This window comes from Centruroides sculpturatus, unplaced genomic scaffold (assembly GCF_000671375.1).
Source record: "Centruroides sculpturatus isolate CEXI.00-Female unplaced genomic scaffold, Cexi_2.0 scaffold974, whole genome shotgun sequence".
NCBI classification, from domain to species: Eukaryota; Metazoa; Arthropoda; class Arachnida; order Scorpiones; family Buthidae; genus Centruroides; species Centruroides sculpturatus.
The window spans coordinates 129,488-154,784 of record NW_019385499.1 but is presented as its reverse complement, the minus strand read 5'-3'; the positions used below and the strand labels follow the sequence as shown (position 1 = coordinate 154,784).

Sequence of the window (25,297 nt, the reverse complement as noted above, 5' to 3'; positions counted from 1 at the left end):
TTTATTAACTGTATCATTTAGATTAGTGAAAAAAAATTATTCCTCATATTTATTAATAAATATGAAGAATAGTTTAATAACAAATTTATTTATTTAAATTGTAATATAAAAAAAATATGTATCTCAGTTTATATCATTTGAATGCCATTCCTTGTGCCAGATCTGCAGAAAAAGATATCATTATTAAGAAATTACAGTAAAAATATAACATTATTTGTGCAAAATTTGATACAGTTGCAGATTAACTATGAAATTAATCAATAATATTTAATATTATAATCAACATTATTGACATTATTTTTAATCTGTTAAAGAAATTACCGTCCACAATGTTTCAACATTAGAACTGTAGAAACAACTTTATTATTTTAATTCAAAAATAATTTAAAATTATGTTAATTCAAACAATGTGCAATTTCATTAAAAGTGTAAAATTTTAAATAAAAAATAAAATAGTTAAAAGTCTATGTACATCATCATTTACGCTAATTTTTAATAAATGTATATGTTTGTTTTAATATTTTCATTTCTATAATTTAAAACCATCAAAAATGTATTTGTATTTAAATGCTGATTTGATTAAATATATCAGAACACAACACAGTCATTAATAATATGGAATAACTTTTTTTTTAAAGTTAAAATATATCCTTCACCTTATCTACATAAGTCGATTGATTATCGAAGAAGAAAGCAAACTTGATAATAGGTTGTCAACTACAACAATGAATTATTAAAAGATCAACACACTTTATGTCTTGTAATTCAGCAGGCGCAATCGCTGTGCCTCTGTTGTTGTCTGTGCAGTCGACGTAACGTAGAATCTCCATACTGAATGCCGGAACCGATGCATTCTGGATCCAATTCACCTATAAAATAAGTTATGAAATTTTAACTTTCAAATATATTTTAAAATTAATATGTACATGTGATTTTTAACTATCTATAATAAAATATTTGATTTAATTTTTTTCACATACTATTTTATTTATAAATTGGTTTTTTGAATGTAATTTTATGAATGAAACATCATTTTTAGGTAATGTGCAAATTTTCATCTTCAATAACCATAAATAATAAAAAAGCCAATAAATTATTGTTTGACTGATTAATGCAAGACACCAGGATATTGTAGGCTATACAGTCAACAATAATGTTTATTATTGATCAGCCTGATTTCCATAGAATTAATCAATATGGGCAAGGAATGGGGAACAACATCCTGAACTGTATTATTCATGATAAATTATGAAGGTCTGGGCTAGGGAGTCAAGTTTTAACTACTTTCTGTAATAAAGTTTTGATATCCAAGGATACCAGGAGGCTTACATAACACATTTCAAGTTATATTACAAGCAAATATATTAGTTAGTTTCTTAGGTGCTTATCAGAGTTTGAATATGCAAAATAAGTGTCCCATTGCCCTTGGATACCAAAACTTTGATATTATAAAAAGTATTTTAAAATGTAATACACATATATAAAAATAAATGCTAATTAAAAAAAATTTATACCTGTTTCAATTTTAGCTAAAATAGATTTTGCACATTTCAAGAAAGCTTCTTCAACATTTTCCCCAGTAAGTGCACTAGTTTCAAGGAACATCAGTTCTAATAAAAATATAACAAATGTTTTAGTTTCTGTAGAAATATTATTCTATTTTATTCTATTATATTTAAATTATTATTATTGTAATAATTTAAAACTGTTATTTAAAACTATCGCTTTCAATATTACATATTGAATGCAACAGTATTAATTTCATATCATTTAACTCCCTTCTTTGTTTCTTTTCTTGAATATTAATGCATAAACTCCAAATTTAAAGTAAAAGACACATTGCAAAATTTATAGTTTTCACTTTATTCCATCAGCATGATGATATTATTTAATTATAATTAAAGTATTTTAATATTAACAATATAATTTCTCTAAAAATTACATTAAAGCATTTTTATTGTGCTATATCTTAACAAATAAAAACAATATGAATGCCAACAATGAATCAATCATTTTTCAATGAGGAGATCATACACATTTTAAAAATGTTTTTTCTTTTAAAGAGATATTTATATTCTAGCAGTTTTAACTAATAAAAGTATAAATTGTTTAAAATCTTGCAAAAATTAATGACAAAATCAAATTTTCTGTGTGTGGTTTCTGAATACATGCAAAAATTATATGTATAATTTTTGCATGTATGAAGAATTATCTTGTTTATTTATAGACATTTCATTAATTTACTATGTTATATTAAAAATAAAGTATAGGTAACCCCCATATAACATGACACTTCTATAGTACGGATTCACTCTAACACGGTTTGAAAATTGAGTAAAACCCTCGTACAACATGAAATCTAATAAAGGGTGCGTTCTTTTATACCTCTGCGTAACTCCACACCAAGCATTCTAACTGTTTTCGTGGCTACTTTGAATGCTCTTTCAACAAATAATCCATTTTATGGTTAAATTTTACAATTGGGACCCTTCTTTTGCCTCTAAAAGCTCATTTTAGAATTATAGATTCTTCCATCACAATGTTATTGATAGCATGGGCGTCGCCATCTTTCTTTCACCGTTGTTCCTAAACACCTACAAACAGCAGTGCACTCCCATTGCAGAGTGACCACTATTAATGAACACACCCAAAAACTGTTACTAGTTGATGATGCTCATGCTGAGATCATCATATAGGATGAATAATCCTCTGGTAAAATATTTACTTAAATAATAAATAAGTATTTTACCTATGAAAAAAATGAATAATAAATCTGATTTAAATAAGGATTTAACAGCATGTTTTTAAATTTTTGGAACCTAACTCCCCCTTTTCACACTAGTTCTTTGTTTCGTATAACACGACAACTTTTTAAAATGTAACTCACGTGTTACGAGGGTTACCTGTAAAGATAGATATTTTCTTAGTCTTAATTTTATAAACTTTTGTTTTAGAATTTTTTAAATGAAAGTTCAGCTGGTAAAGCCATGTATATTTAAATGAACAGCTCTACAACTGGATAAAGTTCAAATAAACACAACACCAAAACTCCAGCACTATTACACACTTGTGTGAATTGTTTATTTATATGTACATGGCTTTACTGACCAAAATTCACAAAAAATCATGATTCAAATTTAATTTTGGTTCTTTTATCCTTCTTCAAAAATGTTAATAATTTATACATAAAGTGAATATTTTTTATAAAAGTTACTTACCATTTTCTTGGGCAAATCTGCTCGCTTCTAAAAATGTAACTTCTCTTTCATCTTCTAAATCTTTCTTATTCCCAACCAAGAGGATCACAATATTTGGGCTCGCTAAAGTGCGAGCGTCAGTCAGCCAATTTGATAATGCATTATAAGTTTCTCGACTAAAAATAAAATCAGTTCAATCACAGTTCACATTTATTAATTAACACAGGGTAATATTTAATCTTTTCTGTGTTGAAATTTTACTAATTATAAATGTTTATTTGTTTAATATCACAGAAATTAATATTAATAATAAAATATAACTATATATAACTAATTCTGAAACATTTTATACTATTCATTACAATAAATCCATATTTCTTAGTTTCATGAATCAGAAACAGTTATGTCAACTGTAATATGCTCCAGCAAATATTAACTTTTTTCATTGTTCCTGCAATATTATGTCTGTTGAAACTAGTTTCCAACTATTTTTAAACTGATATTCTAATAATAAAATATAACTATATATAACTAATTCTGAAACATTTTATACTATTCATTACAATAAATCCATATTTCTTAGTTTCAGGAATCAGAAACAGTTATGTCAACTGTAATATACTCCAGCAAATATTAATTTTTTTCATTGTTCCTGCAATATTATGTCTGTTGAAACTAGTTTCCAACTATTTTTAAACTGATATTCTGTCTACATCTAATAGCTTTATATTGTAATAAAATTAGCACTTTATTTACATAAAGGGTCTTACAAAAAGAATTCTACTATTTTAAATTATTGTACAGTCGACCCCCCTATAATTACGATTCCTATAAAACTATGAAAAAATATACGTATTTTGGAAATGTTGAGTCGGATTAGTGTAGAATCGATTAATTTTATGGAAGAAAACCTTTCAATCAGCCGTAGTCCGTAAACTTGACACGTGTCGGGCTGTGATTGGAACGACTTGTAAGAAATCGGATTCCTAATAAATTGGAACGTATCTATATCTTATAGGGGGGGTCGACTGTAATTATATTAATTATTATCCAAGAATGTTGTAATGTACATTAAAACAGTGGAAAACCATCTAAGTTTTACATTTGTCCATTGCAATTTCTCAATGCATGCATTGTTGTGCTGCATGGTGTGCATATGATTGATACTCAGATTATTGCTAAGCTTGCTATGGCATATCTGTTGTCACTTCTTCCATGGCAGCCACTACTCTACAGCTCTTGGTGCTCCACAGCTGTATTCTGCAGCTCCTACATATTACACATCTTGCTCAATGATGAGTGATTTCAAGTTTGTAAACTGCAGAACATAAAATGCTTTCTCTGTTGCAAAGCTGCCATTTTTGTTTGCGGCACTTCTTACAGGCAGTAGATAAACATGTGAACAAAGATGGAAGATGAAACTTGCAGTTATTCTATTGATTGTGTATGTCACATATCTGTCAAACAATAATTAACATAATTACAGCAATTTAAAATGGTAACATTCATTTTGGAAGGTCCTGTATATTTGGACTGAAGTGTAATATATCATATGCGTTCTTAAATAGTATATTTGAATAATTACAGGAAAAGCAAATTAACAAAATAAATTTCATTAACTGTAATTGTTAAACAGTAGCTTCTATTCAAATCATTTTATTTCAATATGTTTAATCAGATTGTTATTGTTTACATATTGAAATATAGACATGAAATTCAATTTTGTTATCCAAATTTAATAAGATTTGTGTTACTAGCTCTGTTTTAAAAAGTATATACAGTCGACCCCAATATAACATGGGTTCCTATAGTTTGGATTCCTATATCATGGCAAAAAAATTGCGACAGTATTCGTACAAACATGCTAAAAAAACTCCTATAATTCGGTAAAACGTCATTGCCGACTTGTGTCGCGACAGGATTGCACAAACCATTGAGTTTAAACGAGCAGCGGACCAACTAAAAACCATTTATTATTTAATGGCCATAGAAATTATATTTATATTAATGATGTTTCTAAAGTTCAGCGAATTTTTTGCAAAAAAAAATAATTTATCAGGAAGCACGCGAGTGCCATTCGATGACAAGCTCCACGACGAAAACAAGCTTAAGCAATGGCATAGTCAAACGGTGCACACTCGGTAAGTAATCCTACAATTTTTTGTTTATAGCATAGTTTATATGGATTATTCCCAAAAAGTTATTCGTATTTTGGAAATGTTGAGTTGAATTAGTCTAGAATCNGTGTCCCATTGCCCTTGGATACCAAAACTTTGATATTATAAAAAGTATTTTAAAATGTAATACACATATATAAAAATAAATGCTAATTAAAAAAAATTTATACCTGTTTCAATTTTAGCTAAAATAGATTTTGCACATTTCAAGAAAGCTTCTTCAACATTTTCCCCAGTAAGTGCACTAGTTTCAAGGAACATCAGTTCTAATAAAAATATAACAAATGTTTTAGTTTCTGTAGAAATATTATTCTATTTTATTCTATTATATTTAAATTATTATTATTGTAATAATTTAAAACTGTTATTTAAAACTATCGCTTTCAATATTACATATTGAATGCAACAGTATTAATTTCATATCATTTAACTCCCTTCTTTGTTTCTTTTCTTGAATATTAATGCATAAACTCCAAATTTAAAGTAAAAGACACATTGCAAAATTTATAGTTTTCACTTTATTCCATCAGCATGATGATATTATTTAATTATAATTAAAGTATTTTAATATTAACAATATAATTTCTCTAAAAATTACATTAAAGCATTTTTATTGTGCTATATCTTAACAAATAAAAACAATATGAATGCCAACAATGAATCAATCATTTTTCAATGAGGAGATCATACACATTTTAAAAATGTTTTTTCTTTTAAAGAGATATTTATATTCTAGCAGTTTTAACTAATAAAAGTATAAATTGTTTAAAATCTTGCAAAAATTAATGACAAAATCAAATTTTCTGTGTGTGGTTTCTGAATACATGCAAAAATTATATGTATAATTTTTGCATGTATGAAGAATTATCTTGTTTATTTATAGACATTTCATTAATTTACTATGTTATATTAAAAATAAAGTATAGGTAACCCCCATATAACATGACACTTCTATAGTACGGATTCACTCTAACACGGTTTGAAAATTGAGTAAAACCCTCGTACAACATGAAATCTAATAAAGGGTGCGTTCTTTTATACCTCTGCGTAACTCCACACCAAGCATTCTAACTGTTTTCGTGGCTACTTTGAATGCTCTTTCAACAAATAATCCATTTTATGGTTAAATTTTACAATTGGGACCCTTCTTTTGCCTCTAAAAGCTCATTTTAGAATTATAGATTCTTCCATCACAATGTTATTGATAGCATGGGCGTCGCCATCTNTTATAGGGGGGTCAACTGTATAACAAGAAATCCTTCCAATATTCAAAAATAATATATTATCAGAAATAACAAACAGCATTACTGCTATTGCTCTTTTGATATTATGCACTGTTAACATGGTGAATGCAGACAGGACGGTTATTACCAAGAAAAACTGATGCAATGGCCTCTGTAAATAGTATTTGGTCATTTTCCATTCTAGGTATGAGTAAACACATTTTGTCAGCCAGATATCCACAGTACCAGTGTACCAGCCTGTTGCTCTGGGGACACATATTTTAATTTGTGTAAAAGCTGGAAAATTTTTCATAATAATCTGTCCTAAATATATTAGTCTCCATCATTCACTTCCTTGCTGTATTCATTGGGAGCCTGACCAAACCCAAAAAGCATGTCGAAAAAACAAAGGCATTTTTACAAGGGAACTGTCAGAGTGTCTTTTAATAAATATTAATAAAATTTAGTTAATAATAATGTTAAAAGTATACAAACTCTATATTAAATTTGTAATATTCATTAAAAGTGTTAATCAGAGTTAATAGCAATCAAATGTCATACTATTTTATATTAATTTAACACAAATATGTAAATTTTTATTAGTGAAAAGATCTCAGAGGAAGACGACAATATTACATTTATAGAGTAGAATAAGGAATAAACTCAAACTTTTTATGAAAGATTAAATTATGGTGGTTGGCAACATGGTGCTTGACCACTATCCCCAACCTATGTGATGTCAGATGGTGGCTAACTCCATTTTTTAGGTGGACATGCTTCTGTCCACCTAAATCTCACTCAAACCACTTACCTCATCATGCACTCTGACCACTGTTTCCATAGTCAATGTAATTGTAACTCTTGTATATAGTTCCATAAAATAAACTCATGACAATGACCATTTGACTCTATCATCTGTCCTGGAATCATTCATTTGACGTGACAATAACACTATTCGTAGATGTAATAGGATTGATCAACATAACTAATTTCCTTCTCAAGAGGTACACTTTAGTGGCCTCCTCACTGGTGAGCCGGATGTGACCTCCACAACATAGTAACCTGGACTAGGTGATCCCAGCAATGCTAACCATTTCAAAGTTCGGTCTCTCCATGCTGGTTAAGCAGCAGAACTAACTGTTAGTTTGGCTGCTTGACCAGTGTGGCGAGAAAAAAGGAGGCCTGTCTGGATTCCTGTTGATGAAGTCTTGGATTCGAGTTTTGAAATGGTTGGCGTCACTGGGATCACCTATTCCAGATTACCATGTCATGGAGGTCATGTCTGGCTCACCAGTGAGGAGGCCACTAAAGTGTACCTCTTGAGAAGGAAATTGGTTATGTCGATCAATCTGATTAAACTAAATATAATGTTGTTGTCGTGTCGAAAGAATGATTCCAGGACAGATGATAGAGTCCAATGGTCATTGTCATGAGTTTATTTTATGGAACTATGTACAAGAGTTACAATTACATCGATCACGGAAACAGTGGTCGGAGCGCGTGGTGAGGTGAGTGAGCAGACAGAAGCATGTCCACCTAAAAAGTGGAGTTAGCCACCATCTGATGTCATGTAGGTAGGGATGGTGGTCAAATGCCATGTTGCCAACCACCACAATCTAATCTTTCATATAAAATTTATTTGAGTTTATTCCTTATTTCATCTGTAAATGTAATATCATCGTTTTCCTCCACAACCCTTTCACTTCTAAAAATTTGCATATTTGTGTTAAACTAATATAAAATAGTATGACATTTGATTGCTATTAACTCTGATTAACACTTTTAGTGAATATTACAAATTTAATGTAGATTTTCTATACTTTTAATGTAAATTATTAACTAAATTTTATTAATATTTATTAAAAGACATTTTGTCAGTTTCCTTGTTAGTGCTCATAGCGTGAAGAGTTAAACAATTATAACAAAATCATTAATATTTAATTACCTTGTAATATCATACACCAATAATGCTCCAGCAGCTCCACGATAATAACTTCTTGTAACTGATCTATTTAAAGAAACAGAATATCAAATACACCAGCAAATAACAAAATTTTATAAAAATTTAATTTAGTAAACTACGAATTGCAGAAATTATTCTTCACATTTAAAATATCTTTATTCTTCAGTTGTTAAATTAAATTATAAACTAATAGTAACAAAAAGTATCAAAAGTCTTTCATTAAAATATAATTTAAAAATTTTACTTATTGTTTCAAATATATTAAAATTTTTTATAAATTTAAAATATGATAAACTAAATAGAAATATATAATAAAATTCTCTAAATAGATAATGGAAAATGCATAAACTAAAGTACATAATATCATTATTTATGTCTTATAAAATAACTTTTTTTAATTAAAATCATTGCTTTCAAATGTATTTCATATCAGTTATATGAAATTATTCAAATAATTACAGTATAAACAAATATTAAACAAAAATATTAATTATACAAGGTGTTTCTGAAAAGTCTCACCAAGCTTTAACAGTATGTTCTATGGGTCATAAAAATGAAAAAATTCCATATAACATCTTCACATGTATTACCATTAGTTTGGCCATACATAAAACAAATGTGAGTAACAGTAACCATTTGTTGTATTAAAGATCACTTAAAATATTACTTGAAAACATAGATCAAAACCATAGCTTGTTATTAATTTGTACGTAAAAATTTTTAATTACAGCTAAATTTAAAATTGCTATAATTTTGAAGAGAAGCAGTTTGGACTTATATTTATATGGAATTTTTTCATTCTCATGACTCATAGAACAATTTGAATAAGACCTTTTGACAACATCTTGTATAATTCTTCATTTTTATTTGATTTTTAATTTCTTTTAATTAATGATGAAATTATTAAATAAGTGAACTTAATTGGAACAAAAAATGTTTTGATTGTAATGGAGTAATTTTTATTGATCACTTTAACGATAATTTATATGTATATCATGTATGTGTGCATATAACTTACCTAAAACGTTCTTGTCCTGCAGTGTCCCAAATTTGAAGTTTCACGGAACGGCCTCCAACATTTACAACCTTTGATCCAAATTCAACACCAATTGTATGACTCGAATCTGCTTTGACTAAATATGTTTTTAAAAAACAATCTTACAATTATATTCATTAATCTTTTTATAAAGTATTGATAGTTATAATTTCAATATTTATATAGATAAATTTAAACCAAAGAATAATTAAACAAGTTTTAATTGCTCAAGAATTTCTGTCATAAATGACAATTGTAATGTCTTCAGAAGAAAATTACTTTTTGATAAAATTTTCAAATTTCATTTATTTTAAATTTAAATTAACATAGTTTAAATAAAATTTAGAATAATACTCTACATTAATTAAAGAAAAACACAGTTAGTTAATAAATTTTAAATGTTTGGAGGGGTTTGGAGAGAATTCAATACACCAATCTTTGGAATTCATCCAAATATCTCTGCACTCAATTAATAATATAAAAACTGTCGTCTGTGTGTGAATTCCTTATAACTCCTGCAATTTTTTTCCAATTCAGATGAAATTTTTGTTATATACGTTTTATGTTTCAATGGAAAATATAGGCTACTTATTTTGTGAAAATATTAGCAATAGAATAAATGTTTTATCGATTTTGGATTGGTGATCACATTTACATTGCAGTGATGTCAGTGACCAGGTGACGTTCATGCTCAACAAGGAAATTTCCTTGTTTTGTTTGGTTCAATGTCACAACTTGGTGAATTTATTGACACCTGGCAAATAATTTGATCATCAGCTTTTAATCCATACAGTATGCATTTCGGGCTTTCACCCCTCTTCAGTCTGTTACATAGTCTGTTCCATTAGAATGTATTTTTAAATGTTTTGGCAAATGGCATTTTAAACTTACTTCATTAAATTTAAAATTTAAACTTTAAAAATGATAGCCACATCATGTCACTTCTATAACAAATTTTTAAAAAATTCTTTCATTAGTGACCACGTGACATTCTATTATCCAATTGAAAGTAATGATCTAATGATCCTGTTATTTAGAAAGTGTTATTGTTCATCTAACGTCATTCATCTTTGTTTTATCAATGTGGAATTAAAAAATCTCACTGTTCTGTCAAAATAAAATGTCTAGGGGAAAGCATAACAGTAAAATTGGCCAGGTAAATTCTAGACCTAAAAGAATAAGAACATTGAAATCCCCGATGGCCACGAAGTCTGACATTAGCAACATCAAGTAAAAATGGCTTTGTCAAGGGCTGCAGAAATAGCATCACAATATCAAGCTCAACTTGAAGCTCTTCTCAATTCTTCAATCCTGCTTTCTCATAAAAACATTCTGTCATGGTTGACAGGAAAATTTCTAGTTTAATATAAAATGCATTACGAACTGAAACAGTGACACCTTATCAACTACAAATTGCATACAATGAAAATTGTACAAAATATCAAAATTATATTACTGACAAATTAACACTATCTATAAACTATGGAGGGATGATGTAGGATCCTACATCTACCCTATGTAGGAACATTTACCCACACGTTCTCTGCCAGGAATGATATAAATTATCACATTATATATTTCCTTGCTGCCAAAGGGCAACTTGCATTCATATTCTATTATTCCATTATGCTCTCTGACTATGCTTTTTTTGTGATATCTTTAAAGAAAATTTTGATCAAAATATATGGTGAAACTTTTATAGTCCATCTCAATATATAATAAATTTATTTAAAATATAGATCTAACCATATATTCATAAAAAAACTGTTATTTTTATGAATATATATTAAATAAATTTAAAACTTTTTAGATATTTAAAAAATATTCTTGTTTATTATACACATGTTTTTTACAACTGATCAAAGTAAAATGTTACATTTTATCTGATTTTGCACTTGGAAACATTGTTTATTACCAAAATTTCATCAGACAAATGCAAGATAAATCAAGAAACCGAACCGAATTGTTACTAAAATTACTGTATTTTCTTTGGAAATATTTGGGAAAAGAATTTTTTATGACAAAAAAGACTTACATTTATTTTCAATAAACTGGTGCAGCAGACAAGATTTTCCTGTTCCTGCACTTCCTATTACCAAAAACTTAAAAAGAAAATCTATAAAAGAAATAAAACAGTAATTTATTACTTGAAATTTTTTATAAATGTTTAGATAAATCATTTATTGTAAACAACACTAAGAATACATGATAAACTATATATTTTAAAAAATATATAATAAATAAAATTGTTATATATTCTGTATATTTAAAAAAGCAAGTTTCCTATAATAAAATTAAAGAAAAATCCTCATATTTCTCAATTCTCAATATTAAAATCTTGTAAAAATTAATAATGATTCACTGAACAGAATCCTTTTATTGCTGCTATTATATAAATATATGTACAGTGGATAGATTATTTACATGTCTATATCCATACATTGTTTTTCGTTCGTAACAAAACATTCCTATTCCTTTCAATAATGAAATATTTAATTTATATGTATACATGTATAAGGTGTCTAAAAAATTACTGTGCAGTGGAAAAAGTTTATGTGAAATTTTAAAAATAAACAAACACCTTTTGCTAGTCCAGCACAACGTTTAATACATTAAAAACGTTTTTGACTGATTTAAGCAATCTTCTTCAGTTCAGATTCCATCTATATAACGAACAAAGTATTCGAATAATACAAAAATTCAAAGCGCAGATGCACAAGTTAATGGTAAAGAGCATGTCTGTTCTCAAAAATGAAAAGTATAAACCAAATAATTAAAAATAAACGAAAAGTATACATCAAGTAAATATTATAAAACCAATTAATAATGCCATCTATGTGGTTGCAACTGTTAATCCATGTTATCATAAAAGGACTTCCAGGCTGCTGATAAACCGTCAGCATCCCTGTGATTGATGCACTGTGCAGTCATTTGTGCTTTGTGTATCTCTAGTTTTTTCCAGGTGTCTCACTGTTTGTGTGGATCTTGTAGGTTTAATAATTGCCGCTTGATTCCAGTATACTGTGATGTCCTGCTTCTTTGCAAATGCTGTGAGGACCATACTATCAATGCTTCTATTCACTGAGTATTTGTGCTCATCCATCCTTTTCTTCAAGTTTTACATCGTTGCCCCTATATATATTAGGTTGGAGTTAAATCTATGGTATTTTATAGGAATAGAGTATATCCCTGTTATGCTATTACGCTCGTATTTTCTCTTATCGTTCCTTCAAAGCTTGCACACAGTAGGATTACGCCTATAAATTATTTTTATATTCCTATTTCTGGCAACTTGTTTAATGATTTTATTTAGAAATGGATAGTAATTCCCTTTGTTCAGCCCCTCGCTGCTATCTGTTTCATTTCTGCATCTTTGTTATAAGTGTATCGATTACCCTTCTTCTGTATCCTTTTTGCACGTTCTTAACGGAATTTCCGGACGCCTGTTTGATTTTAAATATTTTGTTCCTTTGGAATATTCTGCACGTTTGTCTCGTTAAAATTTTATTCTTTTCACCTGAAGACGACGATTATACATTCGTCGAAAGTGCTTGTGTTAATACTAAAGAAACTTTATTAACGCTGAACTCAGTGAATTTGTATCCATAAGTTATACGAACATTGGCGTGAGTTTTTAAATTTATTTTCTGTATCCTTGTTGCACCACTGTGCTCCATATATAATCCAATTCTTTATATGTAAAAAGAGCTTACACACATGCTGGTGCAATGTGTGTAAGCTCTTTTTATCCATAATTGAAAAGCTGCCAATTTGATGTGTTCTGGATCTGATGAATTCTTAGGGATGATAACTGGCTGATAAACCGGATTACGGTATATATTCGTTCTGATCTCACTCTCTCTGGATGTTATTGTTAAATCTAACACTATTCTCACTTTCTTGGTCTAGCTCCACTGTTAATCCATAAGGATTATTGTTGATTAAGCTTATAAAGCAGAGTATGTTTTATAAGCTTTTATTATTTATAGGCTTAATCCTACTGTGTACAGGCTTTTAAGAAACGATAAGAGAAAATATAAGCGTAATAGCATGATAGGGATATATTCTATTCCTATAAAATACCATAGATTTAACTCCAACCTAATATATATAGGGGCAATGATGTAAAACTTGAAGAAAAGGATGGATGAGCACAAATACTCAGTGAATAGAAGCATTGATAGTATGGTCCTCACAGCATTTGCAAAGCAGCAGGACATCACAGTATACTGGAATCAAGCGGCAATTATTAAACCTACAAGATCCATGCAAGCAGTGAGACACCTGGAAAAACTAGAGATACACAAAGCGCAAATGACTGCACACTGCATCAATCACAGGGATGCTGATGGTTTATCAGCAGCCTGGAAGTCCTTTTATGATAACATGGATTAACAGTTGCAACCACATAGATGGCATTATTAATTGGTTTTATAATATTTACATTGTTGGTTTTATAATATTCACAAGTACATTGTTGGAGACTCCAACAATGTACTTGTGAACAGTTATTATCAAAGTGGTTTATAGTGTGCAAAGAGCAGTTAAATAGTTACCAGTGGAGTGTTTTTATTGTGTACAATTAATAAAAAAGACAGTTCATGGACTATCATAGAAAAATACATACAGTAAGTTTTTTAGAATTGATTTTTATAACGTTAATCATGTTCTACATTTGTATTTTTTAGAACTTATTTAGATAATTTTTTAAAATTTTTGTAGATTTTTAAAAGTTTTATTGAGTATAATTGTTAGATCTAATATAGAGTAAAATTTATTACAGCAAGACATAAATAAAAATAATTTAGTGCGCTCAAGATAAAAGTGCTAAAGGGATGTATAAATAAAACTGTGTACTCAAATGGTATTGTAATACTAAAATATTTATTGTTATGTTAAATATTTACTTGCTGAAAAAGTTTATGTAAACTTTTGTATTTTATAGTACTGAAGAGGGACCTTTTTTAGAAAAGGACCGAAATGCATCTATAGTAATAGAATAAAGTGAAATCATTGGCTAAAGCTGTGTGATAGTCTACCGCCAATATTAAAATTTACATTTTAAGTGCGGATTTACAAAGACTTTACAATATATATATAACAGCAGTCATAAGAAATTTAATTATTTAATTAGTTCTAGTAAACATTTATTTATTGTGAAATTTTAATAAAAGTGAAGTTTTATGAATGATATTGTAGTTTCTTCTATATATAGCATTTGGGGGAATAAGGTTTGGAAATCTTGTGGACCAGATTCCACGAGAGATTATGTGGTTGGCAAAAAAGTCTTCCAAAAACTGGAACGTCTGTCAGTGAGCAGTAATGCCGTCTACTGCAAAGTGGAAACGTGGGACATATGACTTACTGGTCTATTTAAATGCAACCATTTCAGGTCTTTTTAAACATTAAATTTAGTAAAAGAATTAAAAGAAAATACTCTTTACTGAAGTGAATTTAAACAGTTAAAGATGAGCTAACAACATTCAAAAACAATTTAGTTTTAAACGTCTAAATTCAGTCCAATAAATCAAAATTTTTTTTTTTTTATAATTTGTAATTCTGATTAGAATTTTTTGAAGATTTTAAAATTTATCAGTAAAGTACATAAACAGATAATTTCAAGCTGTAATATTTATAAATTAATTTTTATATTAAACTTTGAAATTTATGTCAAATTTATTTTTAAATTTCTGAGAAAAACAGATTAATATCTGTTTATAGAGAACACTATCTTATTAATTTATACACTTTTTAATCTTACAGGCATTTCAAAATTGACTGAAATATTAAGACTTTACATAAGATTGGAAAATAATTTAAAAATTTTTATTCTGAATAATTAAAATCATTTATAAGATGTACTGCATGATTTATTCCCACAGAACAGTTAAATATGAATAACTAAAAATAAACTTTGATCTGAAAAAATCTTCCCAGCCTGCAACAGAATAGTGAAGTGATGAAAGATGGGGAACTGACTGATACCGAATTTCTTGAGTTTTCACTGCTCGGATTTAGTTCTGCTTCCCCGGAACAGTAGACTGAACCTTAATTCTCTTGGCTATTTGGTTTACTATTGTAGCTTAGACAAGTTGAATTATGCTTCCTATTTATAAATTTATTTCTTTAATTTACATAAATTAATGAATTATATGAAAAATTAGGGTATTGTTTCTCACAAGAATAGACATCAACTGCTATGTGTCAGTAATCTGTTCCTAAAAATCAGACATTCCACATGGAAAACAATAACTGAGAGTCCATGAAAAATAGACTCCCAGTTATCATTTATACTAAAACACAGTAAAATGTTGAAAATATTGCTTTCCTATCATCAAACAAATAATAAGATTTTTAATAAACATCTGATTTGTGTCCAATAACATAAATATAACTGATTTTTGCTAATCAGGTCATTCCAAGAACAGAGAGGAGCAAGATTCCTGACAGTGTACAGGGCTAAAGACAATAAATGACACGACCCATCAGCCTTTGATACCAATTCTTTTTGGAGGAAGCAAGCAAATAATATGGCATAATTAGATATACTACATATATAAATTATAATTTAGCAAACTGCCACAAGAATAACCTTAATACAAGTTACACACAAGTGTTGTTCTGTTCCAAAAAACACCAAACAAAAAACTGGCAGGCTGGACACACACATCACTTCATGGCACATCACATCATTATTCAGTATAAGAAATATCATAAATAGTTTCTTTTTCAATACACAAATAATATTACCAATAAATTACCTATAAACAACAGGTATGTGAGAAAGATTTACCAGGCATGTCTAAATAAAATACTGTGTATACAAACAAAATCCTAGTGAACAAGAAAATGAAATATGTGAGATGGCTAGCAACAGAAACAGACAAAGAAACAGAAACAAACAGGCAATCACACTGGAGGGTATGTCAGATATTTGAGAAGCCGAATTAGTGTAAGTCTAGTGCAGGGGTCGGCAACCTTTTGAATCGGAAGAGCCAAAATTACAATTTACAAAATTTCAAAGTTTTTAAAGAGCCACAAAATTTTTTCTTGCCAACAATAAATAGTACTCACATAAATAAAGTTTTTTGATAAAAAAAACTAATCTATTTAGTCATAAGAAAAAAATATCTATTTATTCATATACAGTATAAGTAGTGTTTTTCACAACAAATTAGATAATAGAAACATCCGACGACGGCGTCATTCAAGAGCTTCCGACGGACTGACGACAGTGACGACGCGTGCCATGGGGGAGGGGTGCGGTGAAAAGCGAGTACAAGTGGCTGAGAGATAGAATCAGTACCTAATCCTCGTTAATCGATTCAGAACAATTTTTAAATGTTTTTTTTTTTTTTTTTGATAAAATAAATAATATTTGCGTATGGAACTAAAGAGCCGCAGCTTCACATCCAAAGAGCCGCAGGTTGCCGACCCCTGGTCTAGTGTATAAGTTCACAATGAAACATGGCAAACGACAGTAATGAAGAATCTGTTAGCTTTAATTTTTATTGTAAAATTTTTTCTCTTTCCTGTAATGAACTGTTATTCACTACATGAGATGACGACTTGAAACATGAAGAAAATTGAGAAGGTATATTTTTTGAAACATCTCCATGCAATTTTAATGAGATTACCAATTGTTATTTAAATAACAACAATTGGTATTTTCAATTATTACTTTTAATATATAATTTTGAATATGATAAAAATTAACTTGTTCAGTGACTCCAAAATGACTTCTAGTAATTTATTGACCTCCCTGATAAACTGATTGATCTCCAAGGGGTCATTGACAACCACATTAAAAATTCCTGCTATAATACATTCTACTGATCTGATGGAAATGAACACAGTATAAAAGCATTGTTTGATGTTTGCAGCTCAAGATTTAAACTCGTTCAGTGAATAATAGATAAAACAGATCATACATTGCACATTAAAAAATTATTATTCCATCCCACAAGCACTAAGATGGCTCTTCCCGCAGGTCCATTGTGGTCTTGGTCAATCTGACAAAGAGAACAATGGACAGTGACGAATGGGCATGACATATCTGAGACAGTCTGCTGCTGAAAAATTCTTGAGGTTCCCAACCTGGACTCACATGGATCCTTCCAAACAGTAGGCTGCTATCTCTACTGCCTCAGTCATCCTGCCATCAAAATACATTAATATGTGCAATTTGATTCATATATTTGTCACTAATTATATTGTTGCAAATCTGTAATATTTGCAACAATGTAATTAACAACAAAGGACTTTTAATAAAACGATAAACAGAAGAGAAAGCATTTAGATTAAATTATTGTTTATACATTTCAAAGCAAGCAATTAATATTCGATACTGAAACAAGTTTGTCTTTTTAACATTAAATTTGATGATAATCATATTTAAAATTATGTTAAGTAGGACAATTTCACTGTTAAATAGCAGCACGTCAGTCAAAAAACAATAGTCGATCTTTATCAGTTACAAAAAACAATTTTAATTTAAAATGCTTGCATCCAAACAGGAAGCAGTCCGAAATTAAATAAATAAAACATTAATATTATAAGACCTATAACAGACAGACATTTTTATAAACTTGTTTCTAAAACATATAGGCCTATAATTTTATATTATGCATAGAAAAGCTATAATATTAGATTCTGAATGTCTTAAAACATGTGGAAATATATTTATTATCTGAATAAACTTTTTACATAACTCATTAGGTCACAAAACACAAATATACCATATAGTGCAACCCTACTTTTATGACCTAATTGGCTTCTGGAAAATCATTGTTAAGCAATCAGTCTTACATTCCATAAGTCCGCTATCATAAATTGAGATATTCCAATAAATACACCATTAATTATGTATGTAACCATATAGAGGTAACTAATAGAAAGTGCAACATTTAATGGAACTGTAAAAAATTTACACAAATTATAAAAGCGAGATAAAGGCAGTCCTACAGCAGGGGTCCACTATACAGAGATATGAAAATCCACTAGTATTATTTTGTGGGTATATCTAGATGACATGCAGCTAAGTAAGCGAACCAATGTCACAGTTCATTTCATATAAAATGAGCTGTGTCATTGGCTTACTTATCTGCTTATCACCTAGAGTACTCTACACTTTGTCAGATTTAATATGTCATTGAAAATTTATTTTCAATAACTATTTAAGTTTTTTAATTTACAGGAAATGTGCATATTTTTATAGAAAAAGTTATGGAGTTTTTAAAAATTTTCTTATAATCTAATAACAAATATCTTAATCTAAAATATCAAATTTTATCTTAGTTTTATATTATTTACCAGAAATTTACCATCAATTATCTTTAATCAAAAACATCTTTAACTAAAAATTATTAGTGCTCGTTTAGCCCGTTATCTTCATGAGATGTGACTGTCACGTGCTACCCGTGCCAAATTACTTACAGTTTTTGAATTAGAACAAATAAAATTTACTAAAGTACGTGCAAAATATAGTCTTTAATTTTGTTTTCTTAAGTATATTATTACATTCGTTATTGTATTTATTAAAATAAATATAAAAATATTGCAGTAATTCCTTTATTTTATCTTTTGGAACAACTTCAAAGAAGTTAATTCCATTAATTGATTATTTCCTGTTACGATCTTTAAAGTCATTATTTGTCATTTTTATTTCTATTTTTCCTATATTTTGAAGGATAATTTGTATTTTAATCATTTTTAACATATCAAAATGATTATTTTCCCTACATTAAATCAATAATTACCAATTAAATTGTGAGATTTTACTTTAAAATTGATTTAATCTGCAAAAAGTAATGAAAATAATTTAAATGCTATAAAATTAAACTCCAAATATTAAAAATATAATTAGAAAAGCTATAAAAAAAACTATTGTAAATACTAATCAAGCTAAAGATTATTACATTACATTTTAAATGCAAATAAAATGTATATTAAATAAATATTTGTATTTTTGCTCACTCCAACAGTTATCTATTTTTAGTACTGTAAACACAAAGTCAAGTTCATTCCACTTATGTATGTTTATTCAGGGTGAATGGACAAATGCTCGAATAATTAAAATAACTCTACCATAAACTTGAAATCATCTTACAATTCAAATCACTTTTTATATTTTAAGATAAGTACATTAAAATTTTGCCGACCCCTGGTCTAGTGTATAAGTTCACAATGAAACATGGCAAACGACAGTAATGAAGAATCTGTTAGCTTTAATTTTTATTGTAAAATTTTTTCNAGTTATCTATTTTTAGTACTGTAAACACAAAGTCAAGTTCATTCCACTTATGTATGTTTATTCAGGGTGAATGGACAAATGCTCGAATAATTAAAATAACTCTACCATAAACTTGAAATCATCTTACAATTCAAATCACTTTTTATATTTTAAGATCAGTACAGTACATTAAAATTACATTAGACTATTTAGAAAATAAAATTTCATATATAAAAATTTTATTTTGATAAATATATGTAAAGTTCATCTTGCATAAACTTTTACTCAACGATGCGGTTCAGTTAAAACCTTTTATACAGAAACTCATAATAGCTGCAAGAGATTATTTTAACTGGAGCAAACAGAAAATTACAGTGTTTAAATTAAGTGGATATTCAAGAATATGTTTCTATTAAATGGTAAATACACTACTATCAACATTATTAAAAGACAAAATAAATGCTACCATTTTAAGTTACTATAATTATGTTAATTATTATCCGACAGGTATGTAACATACACCAATCGATAAGTAACTGTCCAAGTTTCATCTCACATCTACAAATATCTTGTCTACTACCTCTAAGAAATGTTGTAAACAAAAATGGCAACTCCACAACAGAGGTGTTTTGCATTCTGTAGCTCACAAAGTCAGAATCACTTATGCAATGTATATAATCTGCAGACACTAGAATTGTGGTTGCCATGGTTACCACGGACTTCAGATATGTTGTAGCAAGTGTAGGAAGTATCTGGTTATCAGTAGGATGTGTCTATGTGATGTGAGGTGTACACATCAGAAATTGTAATGGGCAAATGTGACAACTTGTACACTTTTTTAATGTTTTACTATACATTGAGACAGTCTTAGATAATAATTAACATTTAACTTAAAGCTAAAATCAGCAATATCTGCCGGATATAATACTCATTTTGATAATCACTAAAAAGCGGGGTGTGCATTATGGATTCAGAGTTGACACTCTCAAAGAAATGTATTCATTAACAAGAACAGTTTTTAATTTACAGGAAATGTGCATATTTTTATAGAAAAAAGACAAACAAATTTCTTATGTCGTTCTAATCCAATGTTTATCAGAGGGTCAAGTAACAACCGTGCAATCAGGACTGCTACTGCAATTGATGTAAAATACTAAGAGAAATTAACTCTGTAACAGAATACACTTATGCTGAATAGGATTGATACAAACTCTGATCTGAAATGCATATAAATAAAAGATCTGTGAATTAAAATTGTCTTCTGAGTGATTCTTGACCTCTGGTGAATGTCAGATTAGAAAGACATAACGAATTTATTTGTCTATAAACCCCTTTTTAGTGGTTACCAAAATAAATAATAATTAGCATAATTATTAATTATAGTTTAAAATAGAACTGTATTTGGATGACCCTGTATTTCTGATCAAAGAATTACTTTTCCTCAAAACAATCGAGAATTAAACTGCTAAAATAATTAACTCTACATGACAATTGTTTTTAAGTTTTCTGAAAGGTTACTCACTAATTCTAGAATATAATTAACTTTTTTCTTTGATTCTTTCAGAACAATTACACTATTGTAATTGTTTTTTAAAGTCAAAATTAATATATTCATTATATGTAAATGATTAATTAAAGAAGTTAAAAAATTACATTTTGTTTAAATAAAGAAATTAACAAATTTATTGTATTATATATAAATGAATTTATTCTCTTAGCCAAGACAGTGAAGGCTCAGTCTGAAGCTTCAAGAAAATTGGATTTGAACCTTCAAATTTTCGTAGACAATATGTTTAGTCTTTTACTCGTCACTCAACAGTCTCATTGTGGGCCAAATAAAACCCAAAATGGACATAATATCTCTTTAAGAGCACATAAAAGAAAAGGAAAGAAATAGATATTAAAAAAAACTGCAGAAATAATTGAAATACAAAATTCTTCATTTTTCGTCCATGTCACATTTTAAGAATAAAAGTCTTATGATGGAGTCAATGTATTGTTGTAGGCTTGTCTGCATCGATATGTAAAATAAATTTTTGTTTGCTGATGGCATAACTATAAAAATACATATTAATATTAATAGTTTCTATCTATTTTGCCCATCTCGTAATTCCAACTAAGCTTTAGTTTTGCAGAGTAAATTATTTTTCTTCTAAATTAACAACAAAACTATCTTTACATTCTAAAAAACAATAATTTTCATGACATTTATCAAAGTGATAATTGCATTATTAGTTATTCATTAAGAAATTTTCTTAATCATATTTTTAGAAGATATTAAATTACCGATACTTATTGATTGTTGTTGTATCTAAGACAATGATATTAATTTAAAGATTTATTAATTGCATTATCTAAGAGATAATACTCATTTAAATTCATATTAATATTCAATTTCAATAAAATTATTTCTAAGATTTATTAAAATAGCAGCAAAAGGAAAAATTATGATGTACAAAACTTGTATGAGAAATCCTCCAAAAATTATAATTAATAAATATTTTAATGTAAACAGATTAAATATGAAAGTCAATTATCACATTAACAAAATAATTAAATATAAATGAAACTGTAACATATCTAATTGACATAATTTAACAACAAAAGCAAATGTAAAGTTTATTAAACAATAAAACTTTCACATATAGGGCCATCAATTAATTTCGTGTGTAGTTTAAAGGAAAAGGAGAATCACAAAAAGTATGTCACTGTACACAAAGGAAAAGAGGAAACCAAGACATTGTTTATATGGACGTGTGTAGCATACAAATTTGTTCTTGTAATCCTGCTTACTAGCTACGTGAATAAACTATAAGTTACAAAATTTTTGCATAACATTTTTAAGTCATTTCTTCAAAATCAAGGGGTCCCATGAGTTACTGCGCACATAATTAAAGGAATGGGGATTTACCTAAAGTATATCATTGTACACAGCTCCTAGTTAGAATATTTGATAAACTAGATGTGAAATGAACACAGCACAACCCCCTCAAAATACAGAATTAACAAATGTATAATTTTCTTTATGATATTAACATAACCCAATAATTCAACAGATCATTTGGAGTTAATTAATTAAATTGGATTATGAGTTGTTGTTATAATATATTGTATAGTTAGAGATCTAAAAGCCATCATAACAAACTGCTTTAATAATTTCCAATCAACATGAAAGACTCTAGAGCATGGAAACAATTCAAATTTGTGCAGAGAATAAAAGAGTGCATACATATAATTTCTAACTAACATGGATAAGAAGTTATCCGACTCTTCTATGCATAGCAATTCATCAATTTAATTTTAGAACAAAATAAAGACTAATCAAATATTAATTTCATGTTTTAAATAATACACACAAATAATATTTTAATAGAATTTAATTAGGAATAATTTTATGTATGTCAACATTACAGTAAATGTAAAATTTATTTAACATTTTTATATCTTTGTAAGGTAATATAGTGCTTAAAGTCTATTTAGATAATACAAAAAATAATTAATAAATTTAACAGTTATTTTTATGCATATCATCATTAGCTCTGTATCAGATGATATGCATATACACACACTGTACTATATAAACAGAGCATTTCTAAACATCAAATTAACTTTTTATATTTACTTAATGATTAGATGCTCATTTACTTTACACATTCCTAAAAAGTAAATAAGATAGAAAAATATAATAATAATAATAATAATTTATTATTGAAGAAAAATCGAAGGTTATTTATATATGTAAACACAAAAATGAAATATAACAAATGAAAATAATATCAGATGTTTTAAGTCCATATGTAAATTTTAGCCCCAGACTAAACAGATATCAATCAAATTATTCAGGTGTATCTATGTATGAAGTTTGACGAATGTTGCAAGAAATTTTTATTCCGAAATACTTCCACTATTATTATTTGGAGGGATATTTTCAACTTTTGGATAAAAATATACAAGTTAATAAAATACGAACTTTTAAAATTTATATTTAAATATTTTATTAATATCTTTTTAAATATATTACATGTAAGCTTGTAAACACTTAATTAACAACCAATTTAATTTTTTTTCATATCGTACCTTGTATATGGCCTTTAATTACAATAGTATTTCATAAAAGAAATGATTAGCCTATTTTAAAATGTTTAAACAAAATATATAAAGTCATTTTATTTAATTAAATAAGCATATATATTTTCTAAAATCAAAATTTAAAATTTATATACTAACTCCTACGATAATTCCTGACAGTTTTTCCTTATTTGTACGAGATCAGCAGATTAAAATTGCGACAAAAGATTAGGCAGGCAAATACGCTATCATAATACTGTTTAAACCATTCCAAAATTTAAATTCTACATCTACTTTAAATTAATAATACAGCATTAGTCTTTTTAATTAATTACTTAACTTCTCTCAATTTACAGAAATTTCTCATACTTTTTATGTAATAATATATTACGCATATGAATGAAACTCAATTCGATGCATTATTAAATTAGATTATCATATGTTTATCAGAATTATATAAAAAGAAAGAGATAGCAGAATCAGAAAGATACGAGCATATCCACATACATAACAAATGGAGGAATATACCACAATATTTTTGTAACAGCAAATTGACCATACTCCTAATACAAAGTTGAAGCGAGTACACCTTATATAACCAATACACCTAAGTCTGTACATTCACTCAAAACCCGACAAATGGAAACCATTCTTACGACGATACCGTCATCTAAGAAAACGTAGAGGAAACAGAATTTAATTATTCTCACTCGTCGTCATCGGCCTCCCCACGTATACACAGATCGACAGAGACGTCCCTTCGCAACAAACAGCCTTGATTAAATGTGCAATAAAATTTCATTTATAAATCTTAGTGGAAGCGTAATCACTTGACCTTGGTTATACAAGTTATAACAATGAAATATTTAACATTTATTATCCTTTGTGGAGTGATGTAAGGATTAATTAACGCAATAATGTTTGAAAGTCACTTGATATTTACATGTAATGAAGAGTGTATTGACTTTTAAATGCTGTAAACAATCCACATCAACTTAAACAGGTTAAAAGTCCATTGATGTGGATTATTTATTAATAAATTGTCTTCGACTGCATGAAAAGTAGACTAACGCAGTATAAATTGTATAGAATGTGTGTACATGTATGAAGAATTACTTATAAATATGCATAAGCATGACTTTACAGCTCTTATACATCTGTATACTTTCATAATGGTAACTTAATATATCTTAATAATTAATTAACGACAGCTTAATCCAATGTTATACCTACCGTACGATTCTGTCATACTTTAATAGAGATTATATGATAATACATCAAGTATATTAATCCCGTTTATTCCATTTAAAACGTAAATATCGACAGACGATCGAAACGACAGATATCACCCGTGACGTATTTACTTTACCACATCCACCTAGCGGACGAAGTTTGCGAAAAC

At 28.1% G+C, this 25,297-nt stretch overlaps 1 protein-coding gene across 1 annotated transcript; it reads right to left on the bottom strand.

Moving 5' to 3' along the window:
- Nucleotides 1–25,276, bottom strand: LOC111639554 (ras-related protein Rab-4B-like). The gene is made up of 7 exons (XM_023385442.1): nt 25,129–25,276; nt 11,632–11,712; nt 9,579–9,693; nt 8,543–8,605; nt 3,219–3,373; nt 1,515–1,610; nt 1–869 (listed from the first exon to the last, which is right to left on the bottom strand). The coding sequence occupies exons 1-7, from the start codon at nt 25,142–25,144 to the stop codon at nt 766–768; spliced, it is 630 nt and encodes a 209-aa protein (XP_023241210.1). The 5' UTR covers nt 25,145–25,276; the 3' UTR covers nt 1–765.
- Between the last annotated feature and the right edge of the window lie 21 nt (nt 25,277–25,297).